We start from the raw sequence: 20,000 nt of genomic DNA on the forward strand, positions 1-20,000 counted from the left end.
TTCTTCCTGATGAACCTGAAGTAACCCTACAGTAACCTACAGACCAGTATAAACTGAGCCCAGATGAGAAGCTTTTATTTACCCACGAGGCCTTTCAGCAGACTTTGAAAGCTGTATGGTGTTTACATGACACACACTGCCTCAAAACACGAGACAGATTCATTTCATTGAAGAAAACTGATGCGAGTGAATATTCAGTATTCGACGGCCCAGACCTTCATCTGAGATTGTTTAAGCCCTTAATAGTTTCCACTGCAGCTGTTATTAATTCAGTGATGGATCTACAGCACCTTTCAAACCTTCCTGTAATCTTTGATGAGCAGATGATCTCTGCACGACATCAGAAAGCTCGGGTCCTCCTCTTGTCCAGACACTGGTCATTTCTAGGCTTTCGCTACTACTTTACATCCACCGTTCCTTCCTGGAGAAGACATCTTCCTTACTCTGTTCAATCCTGAATCTCTCACAATGTTCAAGAGAAAAAAAGCTCACCTCTACTGTCAGAAATGAACTGCATCTTTAAAAAATGATATGCTTTCAATATTCATTAATCCTAGATTGTAGTATTTTCAATGATGTCTGAAAATTTTTATTACGAGGACCACTTGTGTTTATTTATATCTATTCATGATGCTTTTTCACACACACACACACACACACACACACACACACACACACACACACACACACACACACACACACACACACACACACACATGTGCTCAGCAGGTTTGTTGTCCATCCTCTGCTTTCAACCTGTGTCTTTGTTTTAGTGTGTGTGTTTGTAAGTGTGTGTGTGTGTGTGTCCGCCCCTATTTACATCCTCAAACAAACACTGAAAAAGTGTGAAGCTCAGATTGGCCCCCTGCAGGTGTGTGTGTGTGTGTGTGTGTGTGTGTGTGTGTGGTAGATGTGAGCCAGTCTGTCTGTAAATTGGGGGTCTCACACACTTACATTAGCAGCTGCTTTCACTCCACATTCATCCCAAAACCATCAGTGATATTTCTCCTTTCACAGAGATGTACTGTAGTCAGTAGTGTAGTGTGTAGTGTGTAGTATGTAGTGTGTAGTGTGTAGTTCACACATAGGTCCATGATCCGTTTATTGAAGGGATATTGTGTGACAGAAAGATGTGTTGTATTGTAAAGATGTTTTAATATGACTTTTTCTGTAAAATGAGTGTGTTGTAGATCTGTTTTCTACACTTCACACACATTAGAAGGTATGAGAGAGCAGAGTCTTGTTCTGTAGAGCAGGCTGGGGAGGTCACCCTGACGCTGGAGGTTCAGGCATTAAATCCATGATTTTGTGGGCATTTCCTTCAAATGTCAGAGCGCTGGCGGGCAGCTTCGTATGTTCTCACTCAGGGCCGGGCCTCACAGCTCGATGAAGCTCCGCTGGGAGTTTGTGGTCGGTCTCGAGGAGCTCAGGACACTGAAGGGACTCAAGTAATCAATCGTGACGTACACAACACTTCATATAGCGTGAGAAAGAAAGGAGATCTCTAACAGAAGTGTTGCGCTCGTTTCAAGCTGATTTTGAACACAGTTAAAAAAAAGTTGTGTAGAGTTTTCCGTGTTTGAGCTTGGCTCTTCCGGTCAGAAACAAAGATCCCAGTCAAAAGCAAGCTCTCAGAGAAGAAGCTGGAGCTGTGCGGAGCGGTTTCTGGATCATTTGTGTGGTTCTCCACAGCATGTGTGAGGATCCTGACTGAACAGAGTTTGTGGTCGTCTTTGACGTATTTTTCATTTAATGAAGCTCCAAATGTTCTCTGTAGGTGAAAGATCTGGACTGCAGCGGGTCAGTTCAGCTCCGGACTCTTCTATGAAGTCATGTTGTTGTAATATCTGCAGGATGTGGTTTAGTATTGTCCTTCTGAAACACACAAGAGCTTCCTGAAATAGACGTCATCCGGAGGGGAGCATATGTTCCTCTAAAACCTTTATATACCTCTCAGCATTCATAGTGTCTTCTTCCAGAACATGAAGCTGCTCATACAGTACACACTTATACACCTCCATACCATCAGAGATGCTGCTTTTGAACTCAACTGATAACACACTGAAGATCTCCGAGGACACGGCGTCTGTCAAGTTTGGACTCGTCTGACCACAGAACACTTGTCCACTTTAAAACAGTCCATTTTAATTGAGTCTCGACCCACAGGACACGACGATCTTCTGGACCGTCTTCACATATGGCTTCCTTTTATCGTGATAGAGCTTTAGTTGTCATCCGCAGACGACTCGGAGGATTGTGTTTACCGACAGAGGTTTCTGGAAGTGTTCCTGGACATTCAGTAATGTCTGAATCATGTGATGAGTGTCGTCTGAGACCTGAAGACCACGAGCGTCCAACAAAGATCTTTCTCCAGTTTCTCTGAATCTTCTGATGATGTTATGTACTGTAGATGATGAGATTAGCAGTCTTTTGATGTCGAGGAACGTTGTTTTTAAAGTATTTCACAATCTTTACACTCTCTTTCACAGATTGGACTCTTTCTGTCTGATCTCTTTCAGAGTTAATCATGTTACAGACCTGATGTCAATTAACTTAATTAGTTGCTAGATATTCTCCCAGCTGAATCTTTTCAAAACTCCTTGATTTTCAGCCCTTTGTTTCCCCGTACCAACTTTTTTGAGACCTGTAGCAGGCATCAAATCTGTACCTATAAAAAATTGTACCTATATTTAATTCAGTTTTTAAATACATTTTATATATTAATATTAAGACTGTTTTTTATTAATATTGCTAAATATTTTATAGAAATATTTTTTCACAATGAAAAATCAAAAGCCTGTAATTAATCTCAAGATTTTTGACAGTTTCTGAAAAAGGAAATAAAGATGAAATAGATAAATAAACACTAAAGAATAGCTTTCTTCAGCATTATAAACCATGTGTTAACTGCAGTGAAGAGCATCAGTCCTCCGTCAGAGCCGCTCATCTGTTCAATGAGAGAAACCTTTGGAGGAGAAACTGAGGCCAGATGATTTCAGATGTATTTTAATGTGAAAGCGCCTGAGGGCTGGATCTAATGATGGATGGAATGGTTCTCGTTCCTCTGACGCTGAGACCGTTAGCTGGAGAAATGACTTCATCCTGTTTCTGCTGGCATCGTTTACAGCGTGAGTGACTGAGCAGAACATGTATAGATCCATAGGAAGTCAGCGCCTGTGTTTTCAGCTCTTCGTTGTGTGCTAATCTCTGTAGATATTTTCATCTCTGTACTGGAAGTGCAGCTCATTAATTGTAACCAGTTTCTAAAAGTCACATTAAATCCACATGGAAAAATTACAAAGTATTGCATGAAAATGACTTCAAAAGCTTGTAAATATGCAAGTGAAAAGATTGAGTGAGAAGTAAAACGGGGTGTGACACCAACACAGACTTGCTTTGTTTAGACGTTTCATGGGACGCTTTTCCAAAATGTGTTTGTATAACGATACGCAGAATGCATTCTGGAATATCATTTCAAATAAATCTGCACTTTGAACAGCTCTGGATTTTTATTCTTTAGTTAAAACATGCATTCATGAAGGAGATACATGTTAGTGCCACTGCAACTTTTTATCTCATTACGCTCTTCTCAGAATGAACACTATTCTGTATCTCATAACTGGTCTTCAGAATTGTGAGGTTTAAAAAGATGCAAGTACCTACATTTTTATATCCCATGGTGAAAACGTGTGTGGCTAATTAATTCTGTGACGAATGCATGTTTAAATCAGTGCAGAATATGCAGTTAAGTGTGTGTGAGGGTTTCTGAGTGCTGGACTGTGTTTATCTCAGCGAGGGAGTTACCTTCGACTGTAAACAAGGGCTCTTTAGTTATTGTTGGGTATTTCCCTCTCGTCCAGCTCCATGTTTCCACTCACAGACACCCGACTGATTCCACTGCGTCAGTCTCTTCTAGAACAGAATGCTTTCTAATGCATTGCTGGTTAAACCAGCTGAGAATCTGGGAGCGTTCAGATTGCATTTGGTTTAAAAAAGGACTGAGGAGCTGTGATGAGGATTTATGTGAAATAAATTGATCAGAAGTTACACTAAAGACATTTGTAATGTCACAAAATAGTTCTATTTTAAATAAATGCTGTTCTTTTGAACTTTCTATTCATCTGTGAATCCTGAAAAATAAAATGTAGAAAAGTACACAAAGAAAAGTTTCAAAGCAAATTTCAAACCATTTCATGAACCATTCTCCAAACCAATTAAAACACTGCTTTTATATCATTCATGCTATGAACAGTATTTAATGCTTCATTTAAATACTCAACGTACAGATGATCACATCACTTTTCAGAAATAACTGGCTGCATTAGTTTGATGTTTTATTTCTCCAGCGTGTTTGGCTCCCAGCCGCAGTGACTCATGATCAACGATTGACTTTTGATTATAAGCAAGATCCATAAAAAATAATTGACTGTATCTGATGTAAATGAGCGGCCCAATGCTGCTCAGAAAGAGATTCAACTTTAGAAAGCATCATAATCGTTGTTTATTTCTTTGTTGGCTTATATTAAAGGATCTGTCATGATTAATCATGATTAATGCCATCTAAATTAAAACTTTTATATTTATTATGTATATAGAAATACACATACAGTGTATATTTACCTGTATTTACATGTTTTCTGACATACTGTACAGTGTATGCTCTTATGAAAAATTATACTTCAAATAAATGATGTTCTCTTCAACTTTCTATTAATCTTTAAATTCACCTTTTACAGAAATACTGAGCAGCACAACTGTGTTCAACACTGATAATAATCAGAAATGTTTGTTGATCAGTAAATCAGTATATTATTCTTAATTTCTGAAGATCATGTGACTCTGAAGACTGGAGGAATGATGATGAAAATCACTTTAAATCACTCTTTAACACACATTCACAGAGAAAACAGATTTGACTGTTTTTACTGTAATTCTGATTAAATAAATGCAGAGACTCTCTCAGAAGCAGTCAATGACTGTTGTATGGTGTGTTTAAGCTTAAGGTTTCAGAGAGAGGAGGATTTTGGAGGACAGGGTTCATCAGAACTGTGTGTGTGTGTGTGTGTGTATGTGTGTGTGTGTGTGTGTGTGTGTGTGTGTGTGTGTGTGTGTGTGTGTGTGTGTGTGTGTGTATGTGTGTGTGTGTGTGTGTGTGTGTGTGTGTGTGTGTGTGTGTGTGTGTGTGTGTGTGTGTGTGTGTGTGTGTGTGTGTGTGTGTGTGTGTGTGTGTGTGTATGTGTGTGTGTGTGTGTGTGTGTGTGTGTGTGTGTGTGTGTGTGTGTGTGTGTGTGTGTGTGTGTGTGTGTGTGTGTGTGTGTGTGTATGTGTGTGTGTGTGTGTGTGTGTGTGTGTGTATGTGTGTGTGTGTGTGTGTGTGTGTGTGTGTGTGTGTGTGTGTGTGTATGTGTGTATGTATGTGTGTGTGTGTGTGTGTGTGTGTGTGTCTTTGAAACGACAGTCAGGTTCCTCACGGCTCTGCTTAGACGTCTTATCTGAGCTTTATTTGAGCACCGTATCTATAATGACCTCTGACCTCTTAGAGAACCCAGAACGAGTTTCCATGATTACACACACACGTTTGACAGGAAGTGTTTGATTCTGCTGGATCCTCTCTCTGTGGAGGATTTAATGCTGCGTTACTAAAGGCTGTTTTAAATGGCAGAACCTTTTATTCATAAAAGCTGTACAAATCTGTCAGAAAGACAAAGCCTATGTGTGTCTCCTTTTCATTTTCCAAAAAGTGGGATTTATTTAGCAGCTTCCAGTGTGTGTGTGTGTGTGTGTGTGTGAGTGTGTGTGTGTGTGTGTGTGTGTGTGTGTGTGTGTGTGTGTGTGTGTGTGTGTGTGTGTGTGTGTGTGTGTGTGTGTGTGTGTGTGTGTGTGTGTGTGTGTGTGTGTGTGTGTGTGTGTGTGTGTGTGTGTGTGTGTGTGTGTGTGTGTGTGTGTGTGTGTGTGTGTGTGTGTGGTGACTATGTGAAAAGCGATGTGTAAGCGTGAAGTCCTCTCTCCTGTGGAGTGGATCAACAGTCCTCCTCAGTGTTTCAGGAAAGCCCCTAATCATCTATTATTATCTGTGTTTGGGCTGTTTAATCTCTCTCTTGATATGTATTGCCTGCAGGATTCAAACACAAATCAGTCTCTGTAACAGCAATCCACTTTCTTCTCTGGAATTACTGAAGGCGTGTTTATTTGTAGCACATACTCATATTTTCCATATTGATTGTGTAAGTACCAAAGCACAAAAGGCTGGAGCTAAATGGTTAAATGCAGCAGTAAGGTTCTCCTGAGTGGATGCTCTGCTCAGCAGCAGCTGATAACACAGATCTGTGGGTGGCCCTCCTTTAAGTTCAAAAGCTTGGTCTCATGGTGTTCCAGACGACTCTGCAGGAGTCAGCCAGAGCTAAAATTAAAGCAGTCTATTCTGAGTCACTCTCAGTTATTAGGATTCGACTACCGTTCTGATCTGGTCTTCATTTGTGGCTTTAAGGACATCATCGTTTCATTCGTATATTTGTGAAATAAGCGCTTAGTGTACTTACTTCAAATCGTAGAAGTGTATGTGTAACAGTAGCTGCCTGGTATAAGATTACTAACTGTAATTACAGGCTGTTTCATGATAAGTACATTTTATTTCATGCAAGTATAACTAAGGTACTACTAAGTACGAATTAGGTAATTATTAAAATAAAGTGTTACCAAATGTATTTAAATCATTGTTTGAATAATCATGTGTCTATCATGCTTTAAAGAAGCAAACAATAAAGCATATGTATAGTACTTTATTATTATTTAACTGTAGTGTTATTGGACGATACATTTAAAGTTAATATTGCATGTGTGAAAAACACTCAAGTGGATTTTTTATTATATCTTCATTTAATTGCAGGTAATAAAAATTACTGTGAATTTAATGGTAAAAGACTGTAAAAGACTACAGTTAACTGGTTAAATGAAAGTTCCCCTATTATATGTGGTGAAAATTTTTATTAGTCATTACATGTAATATCACGGTAGCATACCGCTTTCGGAAGAGAAAAGCAACGTATAATTTACAGTGAATAATCATAAACATTCCCAGAATTCCCTGCATTACATTTCACATCTTTCTAGTTTTTGCTGATCAGTTTTGTACGTCAGAGATGTAAGTTACATGTACTGTTGTTAAATGAATGTTTATTGTCTTATTTCTGTTTCGTGTGTATTATCTTGATGAAGCTGAGCTTCTTCATCTTACTGCTTGAAAGCTGTTTGTGATGGGCGTATTTAAATGTACATTTTAAATTAGTTGCTACTGTATTTTTTATGATAAAAGCATAGCAACCAAAGCTGACGTTTTTTTACCTTAAAGTTAAGTGAAGGGCCTAAGCGTGAGCCCGGAGCTTCTGTCCAGTCAGATTCTCACGACTGAATCAGAGCTGCGTCACGCTGAACCTCGCTCACATCACCAGTATTTTCAGACAACAACTCCATATTGCCATGGAAATCTCTCCTTGAGCAACTTAACCTACTTTCTCAATCCCAGAGCGAGTCCCTGCCACATGAATTTAGCTTCATACCTCGCTGATCAAAAGGACGTGTAGTTTCAGAGACATTGTGATCCAAAACTATATGCTTTCTGTTTGATTTATTAAAAAGGCTCTGGAGCTGCTTTGAAATGTCATATTTGTTGTTTTGGTATCAGACAAAATGTCCCAGATGTCCTACAGACTGAGTCGAGAGTCTCTGGACACGCGAGTCTGAGTCCGATGAGGGTTTATAAAGACTCTCATCTGCTTTTCTGATGATCTCTGATCCTCACAGAACCTGAGGGAGTGAATTATACTCATGTGATGACTTATTAAAGATCTGCTGCATGTCCGCTAGACATCTCACACCAGCAGGAATGAACTCATGTAGTGTTTTGACCGCTGAGGGAACGTGAGTCAAAGTGAAGAAATCCTCAGAGCTAAGTCAGCGGTTTGTACAAGCTTCCCTCACACCGAGTAACGTCTTGTTTTGATAATAAAAAACAACAACCTTGGTCTCGACTCAATTCCATTAAAGAAGAGAGTTCATCCAAAAGAGAAAACACTGATTTTTTTCAGTTGTGTGGCTTTCTTTCTTCTGTGGAACGCAAAGAAGGATGTTTTCACACAAACTATTTGAGGAGTACTTCACCCCAAAATTCAACTGTAAATGTGCTCACCTTTAGATGAGAGAAGGATGAGTTGGTTTCTTCATCAGATCTGAAGAAATGTGTCTCTGCAGTGAATGGGTGCCGTCAGAATGAGAGTCTGATAAAAACATCACAATAATCCACAGCACTCCAGTCCATCAGTGAACATCTGGAGAAGACAGAAGATCTAATCTAGAAACTAATCCAGCGTTAAGATGCTTTTAACTTAAATTAGAATCCATAATCCATAAAAACTCTTCCTCCAATGATGTCTCTCTGACGGCACCCATTCACATTTCTCCAAATTTAATGCAGAAACAAACTCATCTACATCTTAGATGACCTGAGGTGACCTCATCCTTTAATTAAGAGCCAATAAGTAAATAATAAAACTGTACAATGTTCAGTTCTTCTGAAGTCATTTGAAAATTTTAATTGAAACTCTTTCCCTTACAAGACGAGCAAGAACCAGAGCCATGTAGAACCATATTTTGTGCTGCTTTATTAAAATGTGAAAATGTTGAAAACGTTAAGCTGTTGCTGATAAACTGGCTTGCCTTAATACTTCTGCCCCAAAGTCAGCATTCACAAGCACAAAATATGTTTCCTATTTGTTAATGTAGATGGTGTAACACCCTTAAAAATTGGGCAGCAATTTCAGGAAAGTCCCTGTCATTCTCAAATCTGACAGAAAAATGATTTCATGCAGATCCTCTGGGAATTGCCACATTAACTGCTGGAGAAACACAAGCCTGGATGTGTTTCTAACTCCTCGACAATCAGTGTTTACTCGTCTGAGACGTGTCTGAGGATTTAGGTGTTACACAACTTTAATGACCATTAACTGCATCCAGTATATTTCACTCACTCCGTCTGCTGTCATGTTTCATATTCATGTCCAGCAAACGTTTAAGAATATATTACAATCACTGCTTGGACACCAGACATGACTTTTAAAGCCCCAGGATCTCAATCATAAAGGCACTCTTTAAGATCTATCTATCTATCTAAACATGTGTGACAGCTACAGTTCAGAATGAAGACAAAAAGTATTTGAGCAGATCTTTGGAGCTCAGATGTAAGCGGGTCGTGTTCATGTGATGCATTACAGCTGCTGACACAGAATGAACTTAGAAACCTTCATGTACTAAAAAAGAAAATAATCAGAAAAAAAAACCTGAGAGTGAGCTCTGAGAAAAGTTCCTGCAGCTTTTGTAACACTTGGCTTAATATTTTATTAACCAATGCAGTGCCATCTGCTCACTTTTGTGTCATGTCAGGACTACTGTATATACAGTGTGCACAAATAAAGCACTTGTTCATGAGCCCGGTCTCAGGCAGGACAACCTGCAGATGCACGCTTCATATATAAACACAGCTGTAGAACCATGGTCTAATGTGAGGAGAGCACGGGAACAGATGAGCGCTGATGTTTGTGAGGTGAGGGCTTTGCATCTGAATGTGGAGGACTGAGGAGGTGGGAGCTCCAGCGGAGTCGTATTTCAGTGTTTGAGCGAGTCCGGAGGAACTGAGACTGCCTTTGTTCACGTGGAGCTGCTGGATCAGGAGAGGAGTGTGAGGACTGAGGAGGAGAAGAGTCTGTCTGACAGAGCGAGTAAAGCCGAGACATGGGGTCAGCGAGAGAACCGGCGCTCAGGTGACTCCACTTCTGACCTCTGCCCTTATATTTCATTCATTTGCTCCTGAGAAGCATCTGGTCTCATCTCTGTGTTTCCTCAGCAGAACCTGGTGCTGGACTTTATTTACTGTGTGCTTCTGTTCTTCTGGGTTTGCCTTCCAGCACTTTGAGTCAGGTATGTCCATCACTTACTGAACATGTTTCAAGCTTTGCTCGTTTATATTAGACACAGAAAGCGCAGTTAGAGGTGGGTGTCCGATTCTTTGAGTCTTTTTAATGAATCGGTTCGCAGCTGAAGCTGTTTTCGAGTCATTTAAGCGACGCGTGCGAGGCGTCATGGCGTTGTTTTGGTCGCGAGAGTTTGATTTTTACGAGGAATAGATAAAAAGAGACTTCGGAATTAACCTTGAGATGTGACCGATGATGGAGCGAAAAGTAAGTTGATTTAATAAGCGTTTAGCACAAATGTAACGAATAAAACTCGCTAGAAATAAATTTATGAGCTGATTTTATGTCAGATTCGTCCTGTCAATGAAAATAAGTTGATTTTAATCAACAACAGCGTTTTATTAGATACTAGCTGAGAGATGCTGAAGACTTTTAGTAGTCTGCTGTAAAAACTAATTATATTTAATTGCTGAATGAATTTTGTTATAATCTCAAACATGGCTGTAACGCGTATAAACTCAGAAAACACGCGTGAATTAAACATGATTGTAAAAACACAAGGCATATGATTTCACGCAGCTTTATTCGCCGAACTTGACGACATTAGAAATAAATAAATTTTATTCAAATGGTAATATGTTTCCCAATTGTTTTAGTATTGTTTTCAATTTTGCGGTGGACTGTTCTTGTAAGTTTTAATGTTATCTAAATTCAAGGTTAATATCACACGTATGAAGCTTTTGTGTTTACTTTTAAAAGTTGTGCATTCTTTTAAGAAAACAAGTGTTGCTTTTCTAGAGAAGAATAAGAGAAAGAAAAAGTTTTGGCTTTCATCTCATGTTTTCCTGACCACCTGCCTTTAAGAGTACTTCCACAAAATAAGGTTTAATGTTGGTGTATTTTGTAAGTAGCTGTGCAATACAGGGATATGTTTGTCATTATTAAGAAATAAAACCCTTCAGGGTGATACGAGACCCATAAACACTCATACCAGACAGATGAATGAATGAATGAATGAATCAGACCGAGCCTGAGACGGGTATGATGATGAAGATGATGAGGATGTGGTTTGCTCTGGGCGCTGACTCTGCAGAACCCAATGAACTGTTACTGCGGTGTGATTCATAGAGGTTTCCTTGGTATTTTTAAGACACTGAGTCCAGGTGAGGCTCATTGGGAGGGAGCTCAAGGTCACAGAACCCCATTTCTTTACCTCAATGACCCTCATCATGACAGATGGCTGGCACCGGGCCTCAGATTGCCGTGATGAGTAATCTTCCCCGAGGATGACATCATGTCCACAAAGCTGTATTGTGCTCCATCTCTAAAATAACGCAGAGCTGTTCATACTCGGTCCAAACGGGAGCCGTGCCAGAGGATCACATTCTTGACCTCGTTTTATGTTAATAATGAACTTAATATGTTTTTAGGAATGGCTTGGCCGTTATTAACAGGCTTCAATAACACTGCGGCTGATATTCGATACGTCACACAGAACGCAGGAGAAAAGCTTCTGAATGTTCATTTGTTTTGGACCCCACTGACACCGACAGAAGGTGAGGGAGGGTAAATGAACAGAAGTTTAGTTTTTACTTTAAGCTGAGGGAAAGAGTGTGATGTTCCTCCCACAGTTTCTTCAGATTCAGATTTCACCAGAGCTCCTGTAATATATGATGATAGATGATTGTGAAGCGCTCGGCCAGCACAGATCTGGCCAGACGACTGATTTGGGACAATATTTCCAGCTCCAGCTGTAAACACAAAGAAATAGAGCTGTTTCCACAGAAACCGGTCTTCTGAATGGATTGTTAAAGAGCAGCTGCTTTTCTAAACCTGATGTTTGTTTGATGCACAAACTTCACGTCTTAAACATGTTTGTTCTGTACTGCTGGAGGTCTCTGCTTCATATTTCAGCTGATCTCAGCGTTTGTTCAGATTCAGCTTTTGTGTGGATGTTGTACTTCTCTAACCCAGTACTGGCTCTGAATCTTTGAGCAGGTTCTCCAGGGCTTTGATTTCCTGTAGATCTGGTTCCTCTCTTCTTGTTTAGTTCTCTCCTTACCTTCAGAAGCGGTCCTGGATGCTGGACGCTGACAGCTCATATTAACCACAGGAATAGAGGCTGATCGTTTGTAATGATCCCTACTGGTAAAGAATAGCGTTGTTGAGGACTTCCTCTTAAAAACAAAGGTTGGAAGTAGGGTTTTTGCAGCAATGCCAAAACCATTTTTGTTTCCCCTCTGAACCTCATTGGACAGTTCTCAAAAGAACCCATTATATTAGTGTAAAGAAGATTTGAAACAATCTCAAGAATCTTTTGTCCAGTGGAAAGCATCATTGCTGCTCAAGTTCCTTTCATAAAGTGGAGGCATCCAGAAAGCATGCTGTAATATGCATAAGTTATTGAGATGAATAAACCAGTCTGATAATATAATCTGACCTAATGAGTGAATGATGTTATTGAAATAGTTTAGTGCAGCTTGTACATTCTGTGGTCATTGTGAGTTTTCACTAAACAGAGTTTATAGAGTTTATATTGTTGTGTAAATTCTAGCTGTGGTCTTCTGAGCTTCGACGGTCGGACAGTCACATTAGCATCTGTTTTTTTGAGGTTTTGACAGGATCTCAGGTGCTTTAATGAAAGTAATTCACCTGCTCGTCTCTTAGCATATCCTCCTATTCTTTGGCTATTCCAGTTTTTCTTAGACATTTGAAGAAGGTAGAGAGCATTTGTTAACAGAATGAGTTATCTGAATATATATACAGTGTACTTTATTATATACTTCCCTTATCCAGTATGTTTATGTAGGCTATTTGCTGTCTTCTTCCTCCCAATATATCAGTATCTAAGTGTATATAAAGCTGTTCCTCCCTCACTGCCTCGTGTCCAGCCGTTTCATTCATCACAGACACTTTCACTCTGAATATGGACAGGACAGCTCAGATTGATGCGCTCTGTTTGTTTCTGTTTTTGTCTTGGTGGGTTTCACTCCAGTCAGACGTGTGTGTGTGTGTGTGTGTGTGTGTGTGTGTTGCATAATGCTGTGCAGGAATGCATTATTATGACACACTCCACATTATGGCACACCCAAACACCGTGATATTAAAACGTTTGGATTGACAGTGTGAGAAGATTTTTCTTCCTCTGCTCTGACACGTCTGCCTCCAATTTCTGGAAAATATTAGGCGACTGATAAAACTCCATCAAAGGAAATGTGCAAGAGTGTCCAAACAAGAATGGTGAAAAAACATCTCATCTTTTCCCTCGCTGGCCTGGAGAACAAGAGACTCATTGAAGGAGATGCTAATTCTGCTTTAGAGGAAACAGCGGCATGTTCTACTGCTTTAACCTCAGAGTTTAGTTTTTCTTATTGTGAAGTGTCTTCTGATGTTTGATTGTAATGTGAAAGTCAATGAAAACAGCTCTTAGTATGATTTTATTACAGCTCAATTTACACAGATCCTGTATGATGTTTGTGAGCTGCATTTGTATGAAGTGAATCATCCTTTAGTGTGTGTCAAAAACTCCTGAAGTTTCCATGATTTACATATTACTAATAAGTGAGATAATGATAAAGTTAAACTAAAACTAAATGAAATAAGTTAATAAAAATAAATAAAAAGAATAATATTGGCTGATAAAAAAAAAAAGTAATATATATATATATATATATATATATATATATATATATATATATATATATATATATGCTGCACAATTTTGACCCAATTTTTATATAATAAATGTATATAAATATGGCTTAAATGGTTCCTGATGGTTTCTCACCTAATTGTTGACATTAATTCTTAATTATTTTGCGGTTAACATGTATGTTTTCTGACTCTGCTGACCCAATGAGCATTTCCTGGACAATGGTCATTCCTTTACTTTGATAATTCTATTATTGTATTATTATTACATCCTTCTCATGGCCATTTAATCATTTTTAAGATCAATCAGTTTTTGACTTTTGGCCTTCCCGGACAATTATATATCACTTCTATATGATTAAGTACAAAATCAATAGCCGTTATTAAGATTGATGTGGTTTGGGGATGACCATAATTTCAACTTGTCTAATATTTCGGCACACAGTGTATATTTGTCATTATCTGAATGTTTCTGGAGTGACTTCTTTGTTGCAGAATGAGGCTCTCACTCTTCTAAACAGTTAAATTCTGTGTCCAGAGCTGGATGACCATATTTAGCTGCTGTTTCCTACAGGCCAAGAAGTCAAATGAAGCCTGTTTATCTTCTGTCATGGTGCAATCAGACTAAGAGCGAGTCTTGAGAGGCCTGCAGCATCTCCACTATGTTCAATATCAACAGAGTCCTGCTGTATACATCACAAGAGCACTTCATAACACACACATATATTATATACAGTGCCATCCTCCCCGCTCCCTCGAAGATTTAAGTGTGCATATTTCCAAAGAGCATGAAAAGGTTAAAACAGCGGTTCGAGGCACTCGTACCTACCTATCCTTTTCCTATTATGTCATCACAACAGGAATGTTCAAACAGAAAAAAACAGAGGATTATTTTTTGCCATCCGGGCAGGGAAGTCTGACTGGAGAGAAGGAATAACACGACTGAAACGTCAATGAGACACAAACCACAACAGGAAAGCATGACTGGACAGTTCCATGGCTCTAATAGAAAAACACATTCCCTTTGTACTCAGCTGAATTGTTTGCATTTGACATACAGAATCCCCACTGATCTTTGACCTTTGGAAAATATAGATAGCTGAAAACATGTTTTGCTATCTTTCCAGAGACATTATATAAACACTATATTGGAAGAGTACTTATACTTCTAATGCCACTAAAATGTACTAATCATTTCTGACTGATAATTGAAATCATAAGCTCTGAGTCAGACATCAAGATGCTTGAGTTTGTAGAGAGAAATGTATTTCAATCCAGACCCATTGAAGCTGTGTAATAATGTACCGGGTGCGCTAATGAGCATGTTTAAAGTCAAACGTATAAAGCTGCTTAGGTGATGCAAGCATCAAAATATATAAGTATATATAATTCCTGTTTTGTGCTCATAACATATAGTGCAAGGAAACGCATGCCAATAATCTTTATTGATTATTATTTTGCCACTGTAATCAAAGTTCTTCCGCTAGTGTTCTTTTCTGCTGGAAACGGCAGGGATCTCTGTACGTTGTTGTTGTGTAGGCTGAGAATAGCACTCTTAATATCAGTGTATTATCTGTTCATCAGCTGCGATGTTAAACTCACACACATGGTACTGATGACCGCTGTTGTGTGTTTCTCGTGTCGTTTGGCTGAAATGAGTAAGTGGAAAGTTCTTGTCAACTCTGGACAATAGAGAACTAGAACAGGGGTGTAAATGTTTTTCACTCTGCCAACAAAGACAGGATATGACCTTCCTGCCTTCAGAAGTATATCCATAAAACCGCACTGGTGAAAAACGCAATAAAAGCTGGCATTTCTAGAGCTGTTAGGTGACGGAAGTGAAATACAGGGAATGTTTAATGATAGTGTGAACAGATGCATCAATGAGAGCTTATTGCTTTTGATTTCTTGTGTAAATGTTTTTGATGGTGAATATCTAGCATCTCTAATTGCATTCATCCACGCATTAGATATTTTTTTCTTGAGAAATACCAATATAGCAGATAAGTGACTAATATGAACTTGTCTGCTCTTTTAAGATCTGCATACACCTCAGTGATGATTAGGTTTAGCAGAGCACCTTGATTCTTATTTTATAAAAACTGTACCATTCTGTCTGATTCACAGCATGAGAGGGAAATCATCACCTCATAAAATAGTTTTCAGCGTGAGCCACGAACATCTCTCCTTTCTGTTGAAACTACTCTGATCAGAGATGATTCACAAACGTTTGTGTTCATTTGACATGTTTTGGCACTGAGTTCTTTACTGAACTGGTGATTAAAACATCTTGGACATCATGTCCAATTTTCATAACACACATTTCGTTCTTAGCGAATCACTAGAAATCCGAGCATGCAGATTTAATCATGGGTGTTCCCTTCATTGGATTACTTTCAGAACATGATTTAGTTCTCCTTTGTTTCAATTTTATGTGCCTTCTCATTTGAATAAAAACTAAGCTTGTTGCCAGATCTTTGACTAATTGGCATGAAGTTAAATTCTGGCCAAGATCTGGTTACTTAGTCAAAAAGGGACCACTCAGATCAGTGTAATTCTCTTCAGGACATCGGTGTTCTGGTAATGTTTCTCTACCGGGCAAATCTGACATCTCCAGTAGCCATCGCTTCAAACCCAAACATCATTTGAGCTGCTAATCACGGCTTTCCTGCTATCTTGATTAAGCTGTTAAAAGCTTAATGGAGAAAACCACTGCAGCTTCCTTTGTATTTCAGATCCAGTGTATTTCTGTGTTTAGCAGAACTTGGCTGTAATATACACAGCACACAGAGGAAAAAAACCTCGTTCTCATGAGGCACAGTGCATTCCAGCCAACGTCATAAAATCTGCTCATTCAGCTGGTTCTTCTGTGAGCTAGAAGATCACCCAAAGCCCAGGCCCTTCGGTCCAACACCCCAAGAGAAATCCTGTCAGATTTAATGTGTGCGGAACAACACATCACCATGCAATGTTAATGACATTGTTTACAAAGCTTTATTGTATCCTGTGAGACCAAATCTACATTCACCCTTGAGGAAGAAAAGGGCTTTATTGAGCTGACGACATCAACATGAATTGTTCTGCTGTTTTGACTTAGAACTGTGTTGGACATTAATGTTTATCATTTGAACTTTTGGGGTTAAGCTGCGTTTATTTATTATTATACTGTGAAATATAATTATAAAGTAAAACAGCTGTGTTCTATATGAATATGTGTTAAAGTGTAATTTATTTTTGTGATATTCAGCATCATTCCTCCAGTCTTCAGTGTCACACGATCTTCAGAAATCACTCTAACATACTGATTTGGTGCTCAGCAAACATTTCTGATTATTATCAGTGTTGAAAACTGTTTTTGTGGGAACCGTGACACATTTTATGTTTTTGGATCCACAGATTGAAAGATGCCTCCCTAATCTATCTAAGTATTAATTTCTAGTGTAACAAATCATACTGACCCTAAGGTTTTGACTGGTTGTGTGTTTTAAACACAAAATTAATGATTATATTGATGCTGCTGTCCTGATTAACACTTAATGCCACACCAGATAAAAGATGATAAAAGCACATGATTTCTAAAAGGGGGTTAAAGGGCGAATTCACAATTCATGTCTTAAAAATAAAATGTTCTTTATCGTGTTTATTCCAGCTTCAAAAATAAAGGACAATTCTCAAATTGAATCTAATTGCACATCATTCTCAAATTCAGCCCTGTCTAGACAAGCTCAGATAGTGAATGCTTTAGCTGATTTGGAAAGCAACACGAATGTTTCTAGTTGTTGTGGGTGGTCCAAATTATGCACCAGATTGAACGCTTCAATCCAGCGATTGTAGAGTTGAACGCTCTGAACAGTCGAAGACAAACCCAGATGGTACGGTGACTAAAACATATGGCCTCCTCTTTTCAAGTGGTTCCTGGCTGATCTGCTCATTCGCTGATTCAGATCCGACATGCTGTTGTGGCCCAATAAAAGTAAAAGAGACAGTAGGTCTTTCATAAGAGACACTTTGGGCCTCCGGAAGTGGAGACCAGAGGACAAATCAAAGAGTTCCCAGGCTCCTGGAGGAGCTCAGACTGAGAGAAAGAGTGAACGAACAGATCTTTCTGAACACTCTTTGATTGGTTGAAACTGTCTGGATGGATAATCTGTAATAATCTGTAATGACCTCCAGCGATGCCGATTTGTGCTCATGCCAAGGCAATTTCTTTTCCTAAATCTGATTTCTTAAACTAGCATGCTAAATTGCATTGGGCTTGAATGGCTTCATGTAAAAGCAGCGTATTAAATGAAGGGATTGTTTTGCATTGAGCAAAGCTCAGAAGAGCGCTACTGGAGAGCAGCAGTGTTTACTGTACAGCGTTTGGCTGGATCTGAGCAGATGAAGCTTCATTAATCAAATATCCTCGTCAGTTCCTCGCCAGGCTCCTGTTTGAGATGGCAGCTCACCAGATTTCAGCGCTTTGATGATTTTGGTCAAATGTTCCACAGTTTTTGTGGCGTAAGCTAAAAACCTTGATAAGAAGAAGAACGGTCATTTATCATGTTCCGTATCCTGCTGATTCTTTTAATATCACAGCAATCAATTGAGTTTGTTGAGCTCTGAAATGACCAGAACGCACCATGAAGTGGTTGTGCAGCTTTTTACGTCTCTTCTGAATTCATGTGATGGTTTCATGTGCGGAACTTTTTTGAAATTTCATAAGAGAAGTGTTGGATGATTTATGAACAAGTAGTTTTTGTGTCCGATGATCTGTATATTCAGGCCACAAAACCATTCTGAATGATTTGTTCATGGATCTAATTTTTTCATTGATTCACTGATTCACTGATTCACTGATCCACTGATTCACTGAATGGTGCAGTTGTATTGTTCCTCAGGATTTGTGCTGTAAAACCTCATAAGTCATATCTAAGCAGAGAAAGTTGCCCGACTGCCACAAACCTGTCAGAAAGATTTCCAGATCGATTGTAGAGCCTCAGGTTCAGACTGAGTTCAAACACAAGTTAAGAGTTCATTAGCCGCTCTCAGCTGTTAGTCAATTTATGAAGAATTAGATATGTTTTTGATATAGAAATAATCATGAATTTATGAAACGACCCTAAAGCTGGATTGCTGGAGCAGGTTGAGCTTTGTTCCCAGAATCCTGTAAAAACATGCCCACATCCGTCAGTCCGCTTACTGTAGCTGTAAAGTGGAAAAGCATTAAAGTCCAGAAGCAGATGGAGCTTGTTTGAAGAGCCAGAAGAGCACAGGGGCAGTGATGTGAGAGAGCTGTTTGTGATGGAGAAGCTCTTGAGTATCTCTCCTCAACACACACAAACCCTGCGCTGTGACAATCCTATATGCTGAATATGTTTCTACACAGTGTGTGTGTGTGTGTGTGTGTGTGTGTGTGTGTGTGTGAACCGGTTTATATCTCCTGGTGAGGACTGAGGACACACACAGACTCTCTTGTGTCTGTCTGGGTATAAGCAACAACTTGATTTGCTTTTTGCAGATGAAGAACCAATTTTCAGTTTGCAGTTTTTGGGTAAGATTGTTAATAAAGTCAGTATATACTGTGTCCAAAACAACAACAACAACATCCTGAAATTAGCAGTGAATTGATGAAATATTAAAAATAGTAGAGAAAGGAGCTAGCGACACTAAAGTCATGTGTTCGCTTTCCAGGAAAGGCATGATCTGATTAAAAAGATTACATTTGCAGGGTGTCTGCACAACACATAAATGTTAATGTTAGAAGAGCTTATAAATCATAGCTGTTTTTGAGAATGTATTTTCCTGTATGTGTATAGTTGGTGTAGTTGATAGTAAATCCAGTCTGTATGAACACCATTACACCTAGACAGAGTTAAAACTGAATTTTTTGTTTCTTGATGAAGGTTCCCTTGAATATACAAGTATAATTTTACCAATTTCCGTTATATGGAGCCTTGATTTCCGCTATGGCTGGGTTGATGTTATAGAGGCATTATTAACTGATTTGTGATCAGTACAGTATTATATAGAGGAGTGAGGTGTTTATTCTTTATTCTGAAGTGTGTTTGTGCTGGTTCTGTCAGTGAGGTGTGTGTGTGTGTGTTTGGGGACAGCAGGCAGATGTGTGTGTGTGTGTGTGTGTGTGAGAGGACGTTCTTCATGAAGAGCATCTAAAGAATGAAGCTTCAGTGCCAGATCATTCATCACTGACAGGAATATAAACCGTCTGCTTGAGTCTTTTAGGTTTTTGGATTCACTGAGCTCTGCAGGACAGTATTGATGAGTTTATCAGTACTCTACTGTTAATACTTTTACAAGCGTGTTGGAATTAATTTTCCCTGGAGGCAGAAAGCGGTCATTTCTACAGTAATGTTACGCAACATCTCGAGCAGTTCCCATTTTCCT

At 39.0% G+C, this 20,000-nt stretch overlaps 1 protein-coding gene across 1 annotated transcript in view; it reads left to right on the forward strand.

The window, feature by feature from the left end:
• The first annotated feature begins 9,614 nt into the window (after nt 1-9,614).
• col15a1a (collagen, type XV, alpha 1a) overlaps nt 9,615-20,000 on the forward strand; it is a 47,423-nt gene continuing 37,037 nt past the window's right edge. Inside the window, 2 exon segments of the mRNA XM_043226928.1 lie at nt 9,615-9,812; nt 9,896-9,969. Of these exon segments, the coding sequence (XP_043082863.1) occupies nt 9,784-9,812; nt 9,896-9,969 (103 nt within the window). The 5' untranslated portion in view covers nt 9,615-9,783.

Source organism: Puntigrus tetrazona, chromosome 24 (genome assembly GCF_018831695.1).
Source record: "Puntigrus tetrazona isolate hp1 chromosome 24, ASM1883169v1, whole genome shotgun sequence".
NCBI lineage: Eukaryota > Metazoa > Chordata > Actinopteri > Cypriniformes > Cyprinidae > Puntigrus > Puntigrus tetrazona.